This window comes from Sander lucioperca, chromosome 23 (assembly GCF_008315115.2).
Source record: "Sander lucioperca isolate FBNREF2018 chromosome 23, SLUC_FBN_1.2, whole genome shotgun sequence".
Taxonomy (NCBI): domain Eukaryota; kingdom Metazoa; phylum Chordata; class Actinopteri; order Perciformes; family Percidae; genus Sander; species Sander lucioperca.
Genome location: NC_050195.1, coordinates 5,447,691 through 5,465,696, shown reverse-complemented (window position 1 = coordinate 5,465,696; position 18,006 = coordinate 5,447,691). Strand labels below are relative to the sequence as shown.

The window sequence follows — 18,006 nt, the reverse complement described above, 5'->3', positions numbered from 1 at the left end:
ACACTCTTTTTGCTGCCTTTCACACCCAAATATAAAAATAAACACGATGAAATGTGGGATGTTGCCTGCTGCAGGTGTGTGTGCTACTGCACGAATGGCTCAAAGAGTCTGAAAGACGTGTCACATTATCTACATTTTAAACCGGCGGACGGCACCGAGTCCTCGCAGGCTTTTTGAGAAGGAGCGTCAGAAGCGTGTCAATCAGTGACAGCCGACACCAGGGTCAGACTCTCCTTTTAGGATCTGTACAGTAAAAACAAGTGAAGCAAAAGCAGGAGAGCAGAGACTCTGCAAAATCTACAAACAAATTCTGGTTGCATTTGTTCCAGTCACCGTGGCTCCATCGCTCGCCAGAGTAGAGCTGCAACTAAACGACAAAGTTACATCAGTCCATCTGCTAAATGTTAATTAATCATTTCTTCTAAAAACGTAGAAAAATGTTGATAAATGTCCATCCAAAGTTGGCTTCTTCAGATCGCTTATTCTGCCCAAGCAACAGTTCTGAAGCCAGAGATACTCTGTTTACGATCATACAAGACGAATAAAAAGAAAGTAAGTCGCGAGATTTCAGAGACTAAAACCAGATCTTTTGGGCGGTTTTTTCCCTTTGACTTTTACACCAGAGTGGGAGGTAATAATCAAACAATCAATCAAAACGGTCTCACAACGATCACATCAGCAGTTACCTTACTAAACGCTTCGACAAACCAATAGAATGAAAGAAAACCAAAGACCTTTAGAGGAAAACGTCTCACGTGCCTTTAAAACCCAACACACCTGTTTTAGGATTATTTGCTCTCCCTCGTGTCTGTGTGTGTGTGTGTGTGTGTGTGTGTGTGTGTGTGTGTGTGTGTGTGTGTGTGTGTGTGTGTGTGTGCGTGCGTCTGTGTCTCTGTGGGTGTCAGTCTGTGTGTGTGTTGAACAGTTTTTAAGATGAAAGTAGAGAGCCAGCCATCTCGGTGCTTGGCACTGGTTAAAGTTCCTCAGTAGAGAGGGCAGAGTGCGCTCAGCATGGCGCTCCCAGCCCCTCTCCCTCCCCCCTCCTCCCCCTCCTCCCACGTAGACGGTTGGATGAAGTTTTTGTCGCCGTGGTGTCGCGGCGCCAGTCACTCGTCCGAGCCGGCCGAGCGTTTCTGGTTCCTTTTGCGAGGAGATCTTTTGGGAGACGCTTTGTCTGGAGAAGAAGCACAAACACAGAGTGTGACTGACGGCAGTTTAACAAAAACACCCGACGAGACCCCTTCACTTTGATTTGCTTGTTATTAGGTTAAAGGAAAAAAGGCTCACAGGTTTACAAGTCTGACTGTAAACAACAGTTGTGTATAAATCATTTCTCCTGTTCACAGCGGTCCTGAGAGAGGCCCTTCATGAGTTTTCAATGTAAGTAGTCGTGTTTCCATTCATTTGTCAAGAAAACTTTTGAAATGTCACACACACACACACACACACACACACACACACACAAAAAAGCAGACGGTTGTTTTTCATGTCAGCTAGTATCGGCCATGTTTCATGCTGTCCGGACACGGAGACACGTTGAGGGAAGGTGCGGGAGGACGCCGACAGGAAACAGCTGACCAGTCCTGTGAGTTAACTGTTGACTGTGTCCCAAACATAGACTGTAAATATGAATGGACAAAGCATGTGTGACGTCACCCATTGGTCTGTGGAGATCTGCTAGGAGTCGTCCAGTTTGCCGTTACGAGCGCAGCCATCCTGGTTGCGGATGTGACGATTTTAGATGAGAGGGAGGAGTGAGGGAGGAGAGAGGGAGGAGAGAGGGAGGAGTGAGGGAAGAGTGAGGGAGGAGAGAGGGAGGAGAGAGGGAAGAGTGAGGGAAGAGTGAGGGAAGGGTGAGGGAGGAGAGAGGGAGGAGAGAGGGAGGAGTGAGGGAAGAGTGAGGGAGGAGAGAGGGAGGAGCCATAGACTGTTGGGCGCTATCTGACTGTGACGTTAGCTGAGAGTTGGCAACGCTGCTTACACTCTACGTTACACACGTTCACTGGCAATCTTATGTTGCCAATCTTAAGTTATGTAGGCTGCTGAAAGCTAGCCTACATAACTTGAGGTAAGATTTAGCTTCGCTAGGTTTTAAATATATCTTTGTCCCAGAGTTATATTACACATAAGACAGGCCGTAAACTGTCAATCACATCATAGCCACGCCCTAAAACACCCCCTGCCTTAACGTCGATTTTAAAATCAACGAGACCATAATTCTAAACATGAACATCATTCAAACTAGCGATTGAGACCATCAACTCATTATGAAAATGTTTACTGAGTTAATAAATCAAGTGAGAAGTGGGTCACGTTCTCATAGACTTCTACAGAAACAGAACTCCTTTTGCAACCGCACGTGTCGCCCCCTGCTGGAATTCAGAGAGAAAGCAGCTTTAAGGAGTCTCCCCCTGCAGGAATTCAGATAAAGAGCAGGTTTAAGGCACTTCCACATTTGCAGCACTTTGCAGAACATAACCTGACTCCACCAGATGGATTGCTTGGCATTTGCTCGGCATATCCATCTGGGAACTTTCCGTTGGAGAACTTTTGGGAAGGGGCGAAAATACTGGTTAGCTGATTGGATAAACCATCTGTCTATCACCACCTATGTTGGTGATAGACGGGCCAAATCAACCAATCAGATCAACGATATATCAAACTCTTGCCGAAACCAGTCGGGAGAAGAGCAACAACATCTTTTCCTCTGAGAAAAGCCTCCAGTGCCGTTTTTTGCTCTTCTTTCAATGAAGGAATACTTTCTAATTCGGATAAAACTTGCGTGATAGCTACGCTCATCTCATCCGTGGAAGCCGCCACGTTGTTTAGACTGAACAGTCGCTTCTCGTTGCGTCACACCTAAACCCGCCTCCAAACCAACGCTGATTGGTCGGTCGTTTGGCGAACGGCTCCAAATTTTCTCTATCTCAAGATGGCAGACTGATCTGCGAGTGGAAAACTGGAGCTCGCAAGACCAGGACGGTCTCACGAGGCTACGAACCGGATGCTTTGTCCATTAATATTAACATGTCTATGGTCAGAACTTACTCAGCAGAAGGAAGGAGTTTCCATATCACATTTAACATCAACTCTTTGTCCACAAAGCCCAAAAAAACCACATCAAGCGAGCGTACAAACATTTGCAATTGAAGTTTTATCAATTCTGCCGTTTCCATACAGCTTTTCTAATGCCGTACTTTAAAATGCATAAACATACAGTATATGTGAATGGAAACACGACTGCTGATTGGGGGACTGCACTTACAGTCCTCCTGCCATGCAAGAATCAAGTTAGTCTAGTACAAAGTTACTATTATTATTATTACCATTATTATTATTATTATCATCATCATCATCATCATCATCATCATTAGGGCTGGGCAATATATCAATATTATATCAATATCGTGACATGAGACTAAATACCGTCTTAGATTTGGGATATTGTAATATGGTCAGTGTTGTCTTTTCCTGGTTTTAAAGGCTGCATTAAAGTAAAGTGATGTCATTCTCTGAGACTGGTCTAGCTATTGTATTATTTGCCTTTAAACACTTAACGGTAGTCATTAAATCGACATTTCTAAAAGGTTGTTTATCAAAAATTTTATTGTGCAAATAATATTTTGTTAAAGCACCAATTGTCAATCCTACAATATTGTCGCTATATTGACATCAAGGTATTTGGTCAAGAGTATATGGTGATGTGTGTTTTTCTCCATATCACCCAGCCCTATTATTCATTCAAACACTGTCCAAGAAATATTTCACGAACACATGCAGATGATTTCACCGAGCCACTTTTTGGTGTGATCGGACCGTAAAAGAGATGAACACAGATGCAACTAAACTTCCAAGGAGAATGAGGGAGATGTCGTAGTCATTCAAAGTAGAGATGCTCCGAATGCTTTTTCTCAAACTGAATGGTAGAGGAATTGCTCATGTTTGGTTTTACTATCAAAAGACTTTTTTTGGTTTTCGGGGCATTTTTAGGCCTTTATTTACATAGGACAGCTGAAGACATGAAAGGGGAGAGAGGGGGGAATGACATGCAGCAAAGGGCCGCAGGTCGGAGTCGAACCCACGGCCGCTGTGTCGAGGAGTAAACCTCATATGCGCCTACTCTACCAGGTGAGCTAACCAAGTGCCCACTATCAAAACACTTTGATGAATCAGAGCATCTGTACTTTTAGCGAGCTCACTCATCTGAGAAGAAACACTCCAACATCAGCACAGCATTTAGATTTTAGTAAATTTAAAAAAACACACACACACACACACACACACAATAAAGCAGACCTCACCTCTGCGACTCTGCACTGAAGACGAAGGAAAACATGACAGCGAGGAAGGCAGAGAGGAAAAAGAAAGAGAAAAGAGTGAGTGATCCTCATGCACAGTGAAGGTTGAAGTTCCTACAGGTGAAGCAGGAAGGGAACAGAGACACCTGCACATACACAGCAGCTCATTCTGTGAGGGAAGAAACATCAACAGACAGAAAACGTCTGAGCGCCAACATCCATCGCTCTGGGTTATCAGGAGGGATGCACTTTTTAATCATTAAGTGGTTTCTTCTAGCCTGGTCCTACTGACACTGGTACATTTCATTGGTCCAGAGAGTCTGGCCTCTCTCCATTGACAAGTGTTAACTTCCTTAAAAGGCGGGTACTCTGTTGAAGTTTAAAACTATTGGATCTGCCCAGAGCCACTCTGGATCTGCCGTAACCAATCACTAACGTTTGGTCGTGACGTTGGCTTAGCATCGCTAGCGTTAGCCTTAGCCAACTCCTTCACCACTAACTGAGCGAGCTGGAAAATCAAACTGTTCCCGAACCCCGTGGGGAGGAGGGCCACAACATCATGGCCCCCAACACAACTCAGCAAAGATTGTTCTAGCTCGGGCTTTAACTTCTGGATATTCTGCAGCGTTGCCACAACGGACCGAATGGCTTCGCTCGCATCTTTCTCCGCCTCAACTCTAGACTAGCGCACAGCCTCAACGTCATCGTTCTTAGCCACTCCCTCTGTTAGCTGATTGGACAGCCAAAAATTTGGCTGGAGAAAACCTAAGAATATACCGCAAACCCAGACGGAGTATTGAAGGGAAATGAAAATTGAGCGGAAGTACGTAGGAGGGCGGAGACAGGCTAGGTTTCCTCGGCATTCTGTGAAGAATTCTGTCACCTTTTCTGATTTATACTATAAGATAAGATATTGTTCTGTTGTGCTACAAACTACAAATCAAAAATAACCGTGATTATCATTTTGCCCATAATTGTGCAGCCATAGTTTTATCAGGAACTATGTATGCAGCGCTCCAGGTCACGATAGACGACTTGGCAGACAAGTTGAAAAGATTTCATCTTCCAGGATTTTGGGGGTGCGTAAATATCAAATCTAAATGAGTAAACAAGGGGAACAATCTGAGCAGACATTCACCGCCAGCTTTCCATACTTTACATATTGGATACTTGATATTAAAACACACAATTCTGTAGTAGTTCCAGTACAGTAAGACATGTTAAGACAGTTGTACTTTGATTTGAAGTCTCTGAACGTTGGTTTTCACAGTGAACTGAAAACAAAGGAAACATTCAACAGAAGTGTAGCGATAAAAAGGTGCAGAAAACAGAAGCTGGTGCACGAGCGGACGAGTGTGTGTCGAGGAGTGTGACGTACTGATCTGGTTGAGTGTTTCCTGAGGGATCCAGCTCAGGTCGACGTCATTGTGGCTCGAAGTTCCCATTTCCACCTTTGGAGCGGGACGCCTCCTCTGTTCACGCACAGGGAATAATTCACAGGGACATTAATATTATAGATGCAGTTAAATACATATACAAAATCATGGGCCATTGGCATAAAGCATGGAACACACACACACACACACAGACCCACCCACACACACACGTTTAAATTACAGATGCATGTATCAATTATATTTGTCTACAAACGTCAACAATAATGGAAAAGTTGATTAAAGTTTCCCAGATCTCAAGGTGACGTCTTTGTTTTGTTTTATCCTTCTCTAAAGATCTTCAGTTCACAATTTAGCAAATTCCCGAGTTTAAAAGGAGAATGTTTTGCATTTTAAATGAGGATCATTTTCTCTTGAATAACTAACATACAGTTGTGCTCATAAGTTTACACACCCATGCTAAAGTTGACTAAAAAGAGGAATAAAAAAAAAAAATCATCTTTTGGAAATTGATCTGAATGCCTTAATCAAAAAAATGAGGAAAAATCCAACCTTTAAGAACACCAGTTTTCTTTGTGAATGAATAATGTATCGTAAATAAATAAATGTTCTTCCTTAAAATACAGGGGGCATAAGTCAGTACACCCCTATGTTAAATTCCCATAGAGGCAGGCAGACTTTTATTTTGAAAGGCCAGTTATTTCATGGATCCAGGATACTATGCATCCTGATAAAGTTCCCTTGGCCCCTACATCATCACATACCCTTCACCATACCCCCACATCATCACATACCCTTCACCATACCCCCACATCATCACATACCCTTCACCATACCCCCACATCATCACATACCCTTCACCATACCCCCACATCATCACATACCCTTCACCATACCCCCACATCATCACAAACCCTTCACCATACCCCCACATCATCACAAACCCTTCACCATACCCCCACATCATCACAAACCCTTCACCATACCCCCACATCATCACATACCCTTCACCATACCCCCACATCATCACATACCCTTCACCATACCTAGAGATTGGCATGGGGTACTTTCCATAAAATCATCTCTCAATGCAAATCTAACCAGCTATTAGGCTAACTGAAATAAAACTGAAATCAATTTCCAAAAGATGTTTTTTTTTTTTATTCCTCTTTTTAGTCAACTTCAGCATGGGTGTGTAAACTTATGAGCACAACTGCATGTGAAACCAACTCACTGTTCTTCAGACCTTTGTTTTTAAATAGCCGTACCTTTCTGGACTCCATCAGCTGGTGAAGGCCTACGATGACCAGCAGCCCGAGGCCGGACAGGAAGACGTACAGGAAGATCCTGGGAGAGACGGAGGGAAGAAGGATGACAACGAATGAATGTCAGAGAGGGAGAAGAAGAACAGATGCAGGAATAAAAGAAGGGATTTCTAGTTCTACTGAACTGCAGATAAGTGGGGTCATCCCCACTTTGGCCACTCACTCAATATGCATCTTGCACACTACTTTGCACTATTACTTTTGCACTCTAGATCCCACTCCATGTGTACTTGTCTTGATATTATGTCTTATTTGTATATTATGTTGATATGTGCCTATATGTTCTATATATTTTTGTCTCTATTGTACAGTATGTGTCTATATCACTATTTGTCTACGTTTACTACTACATCTCTATTGAATGTATGTTATGTTGAATGTATAGAGTTCCTTATAAGAAGTCAAATTCCTTGTGTATGCAAGTATACTTGGCCAATACAACTGATTCTGAGAGGAAATTAAAACGAGATTCAAAAGCTTACGTCTCTCCGTCTAATCCATCCTCTCTCTCTGTGATGGTGACCGTCTGGTTGAACACGGCATCCTGGAAAACGTTTCCCTGCAGAGAGAAAGACGGAAAGAGAAGCAAGAGAAGGGAGAAAAGAGAAAGCAACAACAGAGAGAAAGGGAAGATCGGCAAAGACATGAGATAGAAAGATAGACATGAGTGCAGAAGGGTCAGAGTGTTGAGATAAGGAAAGAAAAACAGAGACACAGGTCAGTCTTTCTGCCCTTACATCATCTGACAAACTTTAAACATCAGGTTAGCTTGAAAAAACAATATGCAGTTTCTTTCTTTTCAGGGTCACTAGTGGCATTGGTTACTAAACAACCGTTGTACAAGCAGAACTTAAACATGAATAGGAGCACTAATCTCAGTTTTACCGTCAAGAGTCTGGCTGTGTCGGACTCTCCCGCTGATTTTTACAGTGCCATTTAAATATTAATATTTTTTTAAGCAGTTTTGTTGATTGGGGTTTAATTTACTCAAACATAGACATTATAGATTTCTTTTTAATAAGGTAACACAGACTCATCGTTGCCAAATCGATCATGCTTACAGAGTCAGGAAAAACTCTGATTTGCCCCCAATGTTAGTAGAAACTAACATTACTACTACTGCTTTTTTTAAATCATACTGTTCTTTAGGGCTGTGCTCGATTAAAGAAATTCTTAGTCAACTAACATTCATTCAATTGTATCTAATCAATTAGTTGATTTAATCAACAGATCTGTAAATCTGAGTTTCTCTGCAAAGAGTCATGCAAAAGCACCACTTTAATTCTTGTGTTTACCAGAGATGTGCTCGTACGTTTCTTGGAAATAAGTCATTCAGCATGAAAAAAAGCATAAAACATGACTAATTGACTAAAGAAATCTAAGTTGACTAAGACCAAAATGACCGATTAGTTGACTAATCGACTAAGAGGGAGCAGCCCTACTGTTCTCCTTACGTTAATGTCCTTGTAGTTGAGGTTGATGACGAGTCCAAACGGCCGCCCTCCCATTGGCTCTGCAGGGATGAAGGAGTACTCAAAGGTGGCCTGTCTGCCGCCGGGAACCTCGATGCCGAGCTGGAGAGCGGTGAAGTTCTGGATGTAGAACTGGTAATCCTGACAGGGAGGAGACAGAGCCGCAGTTAGAGAAGAGCTGCACAAAAATGCTCATTCGTCACGTTACCGTATTAATATCGCTCGACTGAGTTAGCGCTCGTTCTTGTGCTATAGGAGGGAAGTGTTTTGTGTGTTTAGGGCTGCAACTAACGGATCATTTCATTGTCGTTTAATCGGTCGATTATTTTTATTAGTTGTTTGTAGACAGTCCTTCCAGAAAAAGTTTTTTTGTGATTGTTGTGGGCAAAAATCCTTGATTATGCAGCACGCTTTCTCAAAAAATGCGATGGAATATGCGGGATATTTATGCAGTTTTATGCGGTGAAATTGCGGGAACTTGCAAAAACTGCGGGAACTTGCAAAAACTGCGGTTTCATCATGGCTTCATCGCGGGGTTTGCAGCTTTTCGATGATGTTCACGTCGCGTAATTACGTCACTTCGTAACGTTCCCATGGCAACAGGGGAAAATGGCTGCTTTTGTGTGAAGTAAACGCAACATTTTTCAACTTTCTGCTAAGATATATGTGACTTTTTTTGCAGCGAAAATGTGGTGATTATGAAATCATGCAAGCCCCGCATATTTTGCGCGGAAATCTGCAATTTATGCGGCGAAAGTGCGGCGTATTTGAAAAAATGCGGCCCCCGAAATAAATATGCGGCTGATTATGCATTGAATTATGCGATCGCATAATCACGTTTTTCTGGAGGGACTGTGTAGAGATGTTCCGATACAGTTCTTCATTCCTGATACCGAGTCCAATTCCTGAACTTGCATAACGGCCGATACGGAGTACCGATCTGATACCAGTGTGTTCAAAAATACATATATGCTACTATGTTTTAACAGCTGTATACTGCTAACCCTGTATGGATGGGATATGATTTCTATCTTGGCTGTACAGTCTGGCTCAGGTACAGCTCTTTGCAAAACATGAACAAATACATACAGAAAATAAAATGAGAATTATCTACTTTCCGTCCACAACTCAAAGATATTTAGTTTCCTGTGACCGAAAAATATTTACATTTAACAAGCTGACATCAGAGAAGTTTTATTAGAAGTTGTTGTACCTGTGGGTAACGGAAAGAGGCGTCCAGAGACTCCACAACGAAGTTCTCCGATCCCTTGTTGGTGAAGCCGAGCAGGAACTTGACGATGTTGTTGGCAGGGAAGTCTGGAGAGAAGAAGATTCTTAATTTATTAATTAATTCTGCTGTTACATGTCTAAAATATTGTCTTTTAGTTTACTGCCATCTACTTGTGATGTTACGTTCTGTGCCGAGGCGTTAAGCGTGTTTCGAGAAATCCCCGAAGTTTTCCGTGAAGCGCGTATCAAGGCTTGGATCGTTTTAGAGAAATGTGTGTGTCTCTGTGTGTGTGTGTGTGTGTGTCTGTGTGTGTGTGTGTGTGTGAGTCTGTCTGTCTGTCTGTCTGTGTCTGTGTGTGTGTGTGTGTGTGTGTGTGTGTGTGCGAGTGTCTTTCTGTGTGGTGTGTGTGTCTGTGTGTGTGTGTGTGTGTGTGTCTTTCTGTGGTGTGTGTGTCTGTGTGTGTGTGTGTGTGTGTGTGTGTCTGTGTGTGTGTGTGTCTCTGTGTGTGTGTGTGTGTATCTGTATGTGTGTGTGTCTGTGTGGTGTGTGTGTCTGTCTGTCTCTCTGTGTGTGTCTCTGTGTGTGTGCGAGTGTCTTTCTGTGTGGTGTGTGTGTCTCTCTGTGTGTGTGTGTGTGTGTGTGTGTGTGTGTGTGTGTGTGTGTGTGCGAGTGTCTCTGTGTGGTGTGTGTGTCTCTGTCTCTCTGTGTGGTGTGTGTGTCTCTCTCTGTGTGTGTGTGTGTGTGTGTGTGTGTGTGTGTGTGTGTGTGTGTGTGTGTGTGTGTGTGTGTGTGTCTGAGTACGTTTAAATGCACACCAATATTCAGATATGACAATATTCTGAATGTGATACAGGTAATGTAAACCGTATATTCCGGTTGGATATTCAGAATGCTGCCTTTTTTCAGAGTATAGCATTTTCAGATTAAGACGTTTGTGATATTCTGGCATTCAGGTTTTAGAAGCATGTTTACGGCTTACAGTCAGCTCTGTGTGTTGTGAACACAAACCAAGCAGCCGACAGTTTGCAGGGCTGCAGACCTGATAAGAAACCCAGCTACTTTTAAACATGATCAAAGACTGGGACATCAGCAGGTTTTTAGATACGAGCCGACCTTTTCAAGAAGCTGGTTTAAGAAATAAAAGAGGGACGCTGTGTTCGCACTGTCCAACAAATCTGCCAATGCTGGAAAACTTTGAAAGAAATCTTATTTTGCACAGCTACAATATATTAGTGGACTATTCACTTCCATTAGCCATGTTAACAGCTTAGTCAGCTTTTTCAGAATAAAGGGCAAAAACTGAATATTATGGGCATATAAACGTGACTGGTTTAGGAAGTGGTTTCGAATCTACACCGGTTTAATTATACATCCATGATCTACACGAGCACATTCACCGCCCTCTGCCCCAGTTCAACCATTGCCACGGTCCAGTTTTACCCTACTAATATTGCCCCTCCTGCCATTAGTATATTATGACCAAAAAGGATTGATTCACACACGTTTGATAGCTGCATTCTTCTCAAGGAAATCCGTTTATTATACAGTTATGTTGGTTATATTATACCAAAAGAAAATACATTCTTCATCGTTATAGCTAAGTCTTTACAGTCAAAAACTGTCTGATACAGAGCATCACAGATCACATAGACCAGTGTTTCTCAAATAGGGGTACATGTACCCCTAGGGGTACTTTGGAGGACTGCAGGGGGTACGTGAGATATTTAACAAAATGTTACAAGACGGTTTCTCTTTATGTAGACTTTTTTTTTTTCCTACCAAAAATGTGACATTTGTGTCTCCTTCTTTGGACCTATTCTTGCCTTCCTTCCTTCTACTGTCCTATTTTTTACAAGTTTCTCGCTTTTTTCAAAGTTATGTCACTGTTTTTGATACTATTTTCGACCTATTCTTGCCTTACTTCTTTCTACCATCTTTTTCCAAGGTTAGCATTTAATTGCTAATTAAAATTTTTCAGTTACAAGGCTGTTGTTTAGTAAATCTATCGCTGACAGCGCTGTTCCTCTTTACAGAGACTTTTTATAGACAAAATGATTAGCGTTGGTCAGGGGGTACTTGGCTTAAAGAAACAAGTCAAAAGGAGTACATTATTGAAAACAGCTTGAGAACCACTGACAAAGATCATCTGTGATATATCTACCTGTTTTACACTCTTTGAAAAGTTGTTGTGAGCAAATTAAGCCTTCGAGAAATGGACGCTTTTGCGAACCAATTAGCTGGAAAGCTTGAATGCTTGATCTGGCCTTCACTACCATTCACAGCTGAGAAGACGTTGGAGAACACGTACCGTCTCCTTTGACGAACAGGATGGTGGTGTCAGCGTTGGGGGAAGCTTTCACTTCTCCAACCAACGCTTCTTCCTCTTCGTCTTCTTTTTCTTCCGTCTAGACACAGACAGAAACACAGACAGACACACAGACAGATATACAGACACACAGACAGGTAGACAGACACACAGACAGATAGACAGACAGACACACAGACAGACAGACAGACACAGACAGATAGACAGACACAGACAGACAGACAGACAGACACAGACACATAGACAGACAGACACAAACACACACAGACAGACAGACACATAAACACACACAGACAAACAGAAACACAGACACACAGACAGATAGACAGACACACAGACAGACACAGACACACACACACAGACCCAGAGACAGACAGACAGACATAGACAGACAGACACATAGACAGACACAGACCCAGAGACAGACAGACACAGACCCAGAGACAGACAGACAGACACCCAGAGACAGACAGACACATAGACAGACAGACCCAGAGACAGACAGACAGACAGACACAGACACATAGACAGACAGACACATAAACACACACAGACAAACAGAAACACAGACACACAGACAGACAGACAGACACAGACAGACAGACACATAGACAGAGACACAAACACACACAGACAGACAGACAGACACATAGACAGACACACAGACAGAAGTTTAATTTCTCCAAGTATCAACACAGAGCTTCAGTTTAGGATTGTATGTAATACTCTGAGGTTATATCCTTACTTGTTCACACAATTATCTTTCCCTCATAAAACAGAAGCAGTTGTTTTAATATCCGTTATACAACAAGTAGATCCAACAAATCCGGCAATCTGATTGGTCAGCTAGACATTTGGCTGACCACCAGGAAATGAGTCAGGGGACATGCAACGCGGCCAAGCCCCGGCCAAGCCCCGGCCAAGCCCCGGCCAAGCGGTCTGTGTCACCGCGACGTGTGGTTACATTTTTCAAGAGGTGAACGTCAGGCTACGGCGTAGGGTCGGTATCTCTACGTAAAACGTACGGACCCACGGGGTAGATTTTACGCAGAAGCATAAAATCACGCTTCAGTCACTCACCAGTTCCACATTCTCGTCGTCTTCCACTTCCGCCTCGTCGTCTTCGTCTTCAGCCTCAGCGGTCGCGTCATCCACAATGTCATCTTCCACAGCCTCGGCCTCCTCGTCCTCAGTCAGATCCTGGGCACTCACCATCGGCCCTGATGGTACATTGGGTTTTTTGTGATTAACATTTTTTAACATACAAAACCCCCTTCATCATCATCATCATCACCCACCCAGACAAACATCAAGAGAAGACAATATTCCAGACCAAGGCTGCCCAATTTGGGGCCCGCGGGCCAAGTTTGGCCCGTGCTCTCTTTGTTTTGGCCCGCCATGGATTTGACATATTCATGCTTATTCTCCTCTTATTTTAAAAGTAATGACTATGAAACGTACATTTTGTGCAGTTAAAAAGTACGTAATCTGAGTTTAACGGCAATGTAACGCGCAGTGCTGGTAAACTTCCAATTTAAATTACATATGTACGTTTTATCTCTGGAGAATGGCAAGAATTACAGTATTCTTCAACATTGACATTTATTTTTGGCCCGTGGCCTTCCATCCAGATACATGCTGGCCCTTCATATGAAAGAATTTGGGCACCTCTGATCCAGACCATTCATCAGAATAGTAACAAAAGAGACAAACTAAATAAACACGTATAAATGACAACACTATATGCCCATCACTAGAGGTGCAACGATGAATCGATTAGTTGTCAACTATTAAATTAATCGCCAACTATTTTGTAATCGTTAGTTGCAGCCCTACCAATCACACACGTCTCTCCTCCAGCACAAAGCTTCTTAGGAGTCCTCCAGAAAGTTCAGGTACTTTCTCCATTTTCTAGTATAGACATCCAACCTGGCAACCCGTTTATATGACATCTTTTCAAACGCTGCCACCCCCTCGCCATCTCACAACCCCGTTCGACTCCGCCCTGCAGCCCTTTGCTGCATTTCACTCCCCCTCTCTCTCCCCTTTCATTTCTTCAGCTGTCCTGTCAATAAAGGCCTAAAAATGCTTCTTATGTGCTTCTTCATCCCGTTTAGGATTGACCCGTCTCCCAGAGTAAATAATCTCGAGCTGAATGAACCTGGGTCCCTGCAACCTGACATAGGTTATCATGTATCACAGTCCAAAGTTCCTGGACCTTATCACAGGACCATAGGACAAGAAGTAATTGGCGATCCTTTGTCTTACATTTATTTAGAAGAAGTAGATTTGTCCCCCTCAAAACAATATCAAAGACAAGCCGCACCCCAAAAGAGGTAAAAGAATTTCGTTTAGGGGGCTCAAAACATGTTTATATCCTTCTGAACTGTAACTACGTTTCCCAACAATTTCAGACCCCCCTACAGTTGACCGTACCATCTTAGCCTCGCATGTGAAATATATTTATAATTTATAATATTTATGTGAAATAAAGCTGCCTAAGTGTGCTGGGAAATGTTGAGATCTACAAACCATAGGACGTAAAACAGTGCAACAATTGGTGCATACAAATTCACCAGCATGCAGGAAATGAAGTGTTTGAGGCTCAAAGTTTTTCTGGGGGAGGATGACCCAGTTATAATGTGTCCCCACCCCCCAATGTTGAAACAAACCTACGCCCTCGATCCACGCCCAGTCCCACTCAGCAAGGCAACGAAATGGCCACAAACACACGGGGGGGGGAAGACTGTAATTTTCATATGTGGTTCAACAACCTTTCCACATGAAAAAGGATGTTGGGGCGGGACTTGGGAGTTGATGGGAGATTATGATTGGACGGTCTACTCATTACAGGGACAAAGACAAACTAGATGCTGACTATAGCCTCTTCCATTACCTCCAGTTATAGAGGAGGAGGATAAAGAAGAGTACAGGCACTTCTTCATCTTCGGCTTCAGGTCAAACTGTGCATACTGACATATGGCGATGTCACGAGAACAGATAATTCGGTACAAAGACGGTCCTAAAATTCTGAAAACGTGGCAGTACTCATTTTCTACGGTAGTGCAGTGTCTAGTCTGTCGCTAAATGCAGACGAAGGCCTTCCAGCTTTGCAGCTGCTGAATCTGTCTTCGTTTTAGATTGACAACGGTCTGATTTTTTTGTGAGTTTTTCGAGAGGCGGCGAGTCGAGCTGGATGCCCCTGATTTGCAAAAAGTAGCCTAGATTTAACTATATGTAAAAATGAGGAGCGGGCAGCGCTTGTACCAGAATGCATTGCTCTGCTGCTTACGTAGACAATGAATAGGAAGCGTGGAAGTTAAGGCTTGCCAGTGGACACGTCCCATAACTCAACATACACTCTGAAGGCACGGCACGTGATATCATTTGTTATTTTAAAGTATAGATGTAACATCACAATATAACAATCTTCTATCCACAGCCCCCCCACCCCCACCCCCACCCTCCCATCTTCCCTTCCTAGACTCCACACACACACACACACTCCCATCTTCTCCTCCTAGACTCCACACACACACACCTTCCCCTCCTAGACTCCACACACACACACACACACACACACACACACACACACACTACTATCTTCCCCTCCTAGACTCCACACACACACACACTACCATCTTCCCCTCCTAGACTCCACACACACACACACACACTCCCATCTTCCCTTCCTAGACTCCACACACACACACACACACACACTCCCATCTTCTCCTCCTAGACTCCACACACACACACACACACCTTCCCCTCCTAGACTCCACACACACACTACTATCTTCCCCTCCTAGACTCCACACACACACACACACACACTACCATCTTCCCCTCCTAGACTCCACACACACACACTACCATCTTCCCCTCCTAGACTCCACACACACACACACACACTACCATCTTCCCCTCCTAGACTCCACACACACACACCTTCCCCTCCTAGACTCCACACACACACACACACACACACACACACACACACACACACACACACACTACTATCTTCCCCTCCTAGACTCCACACACACACACACTACCATCTTCCCCTCCTAGACTCCACACACACACACACACACTACCATCTTCCCCTCCTAGACTCCACACACACACACACACACACTACCATCTTCCCCTCCTAGACTCCACACACACACACACACTACCATCTTCCCCTCCTAGACTCCACACACACTCCCATCTTCTCCTCCTAGACTCCACACACACACACACACCTTCTCCTCCTAGACTCCACACACACACACCCCCCCCTGTCTAGGCATAGTGCACTTTATACATTTTAATCTTTGTTTCAAACTATTTATTACAACTTTATTGTATTTTTCATCTTTTTTTATTCGTTGTGTAAGGAATACTGGCTTTTCACTGCATGGTGTGAGTTATCTGTACTGTGCATATGACAATAAAACTCTTGAATCTTGAAACAATATATCACATATACTTACAATATAAAATATATACTGTACGGAAGCCCTCAGGGCTCATTTTTAAAAGGCACCTTTCTCTGAACACGGGCGGTGTGTGTGTGTATATTGCACCTCAACCTGCTTTATAATCAAACAAGCCATGGATATCTCACTTCTACAATATTGGACTTTTAATGCTAACGCCATTCCACATTAGCTAGTTTAATACAACTTTTTTGAAATGCATTGATGCATTGATTACTGACAACAATAAAATGTTACTGATGAGCGTTTAGACTTCATTTAAAAAGGAGTATAACGGGTTATGTGTCCAGGAGGCTGACTGACAGTTAGCAGAGCTACTTAGCTTCGCGGCTAACAGCTAAGGACACGTCAGTCTAAGCAGGCGGGTAAACTCCATGTAGCAAACTGTGTATCATATATGTTAACAATTAAACATTCAGAGAAAGAGACGCTACATGTAAACACTTCATAAATCACCTAAACGAGTGAAAAGCATCTCATTTATATACTTTCAGCTAGCACATGTCAAATGGAGAATGGCCTTCTCCGTTTTACCCACAGCAGCTAACGTTAGTTAGCCGCGCAGCTAACACTAGCATGTTTAAAGCTAATTAAATACCTGTCCCCTTTCTTCCTCTATCACCGTGAGCAGCTGTATTAAAGACGTACCTTTGACGAGGAGGGTGGCCGGGAAGGCTAGCAGCGCCAGCAGCAGCAGTTTAGGGAGAAATTTCATCATTTTTGGAGCGGAAATCAGTGCGTTCTCATTCAGTGTCAGTCAGACAGCTGTGAGAGCCGCCGTGCCGCTTCCGCTGTAGTTACTACGACGCATGCGCAGGAACACCGGTAGGCGTTCTTGTATTGGTGGTTGGCAAACCAACTTAAAGGTAAATTAGCGCCGCCAACTGGACTGGAGTGTGAACAAGAGATACAAATAAACAAAAAAAGAAACTAGATTCTTAAATTAATTTATCTTAGATACTTCATATATATATATATATATATATATATATATATATATATATATATATACATATACACACACACTAATATTATTGTGATATATTAGTATGTAGTAGTTAAAATGCTCTATGAAGGATGTGAATAACAATTCAAAAACTTTGAAAACGGGTCATATTTGACCCGAGGACAACACACAGGTTAAAAAAAAACACACACACACACACACACACTCCCATCTTCCCCTCCTAGACTCCACACACACACACACACACACACACACACACAAACACAAACATAACAATTGTCGAAAAGAAACTAAAAAAAAAGACACAGACGTCAAAAAGCGCCAAATGTCGGAAAAAGACATCGAAAAGTTGTCCAAAAAAATCTTGAAAAAGGCGACAAAAACGTTGAAAAAGGAACCAAAACTAGTTTAAAAAAACAAAAAAACATAACAATTGTCGAAAAGAAACTAAAAAAAAAAGACACAGACGTCAAAAAGCACCAAAAAATCTTGAAAAAGGCGAC

The 18,006-nt window shown here is 42.9% G+C and overlaps 1 protein-coding gene across 2 annotated transcripts; it reads right to left on the bottom strand.

Moving 5' to 3' along the window:
- Positions 1-604: 604 nt before the first annotated feature.
- ssr1 (signal sequence receptor, alpha) lies at positions 605-17,367 on the bottom strand. Of its 2 annotated transcripts, XM_031304846.2 has the most exons (10): positions 17,185-17,367; positions 13,127-13,266; positions 12,029-12,125; positions 9,703-9,806; positions 8,472-8,630; positions 7,500-7,576; positions 6,961-7,039; positions 5,677-5,770; positions 4,302-4,316; positions 605-1,174 (listed from the first exon to the last, which is right to left on the bottom strand). In XM_031304846.2, exons 1-10 carry the CDS (start codon positions 17,252-17,254, stop codon positions 1,107-1,109), a joined length of 903 nt encoding a protein of 300 aa, XP_031160706.1. In that variant the 5' UTR covers positions 17,255-17,367; the 3' UTR covers positions 605-1,106. The 2 variants fall into 2 exon arrangements, with proteins under 2 accessions (XP_031160706.1, XP_031160708.1); XM_031304848.2 differs by lacking the exon at positions 4,302-4,316.
- Positions 17,368-18,006: the final 639 nt, after the last annotated feature.

Excerpts from the sequence above, each read along its gene's own strand:
- ssr1 (XM_031304846.2), bottom strand. The coding sequence starts at position 17,254 with ATGATGAAATTTCTCCCTAAACTGCTGCTGCTGGCGCTGCTAGCCTTC. Across the intron at positions 8,631-9,702 it reads CCTCTTTCCGTTACCCACAG|GATTACCAGTTCTACATCCA; the intron begins GTACAACAACTT and ends CCTCCCTGTCAG. Across the intron at positions 5,771-6,960 it reads AGCTGATGGAGTCCAGAAAG|AGGAGGCGTCCCGCTCCAAA; the intron begins GTACGGCTATTT and ends GTGCGTGAACAG.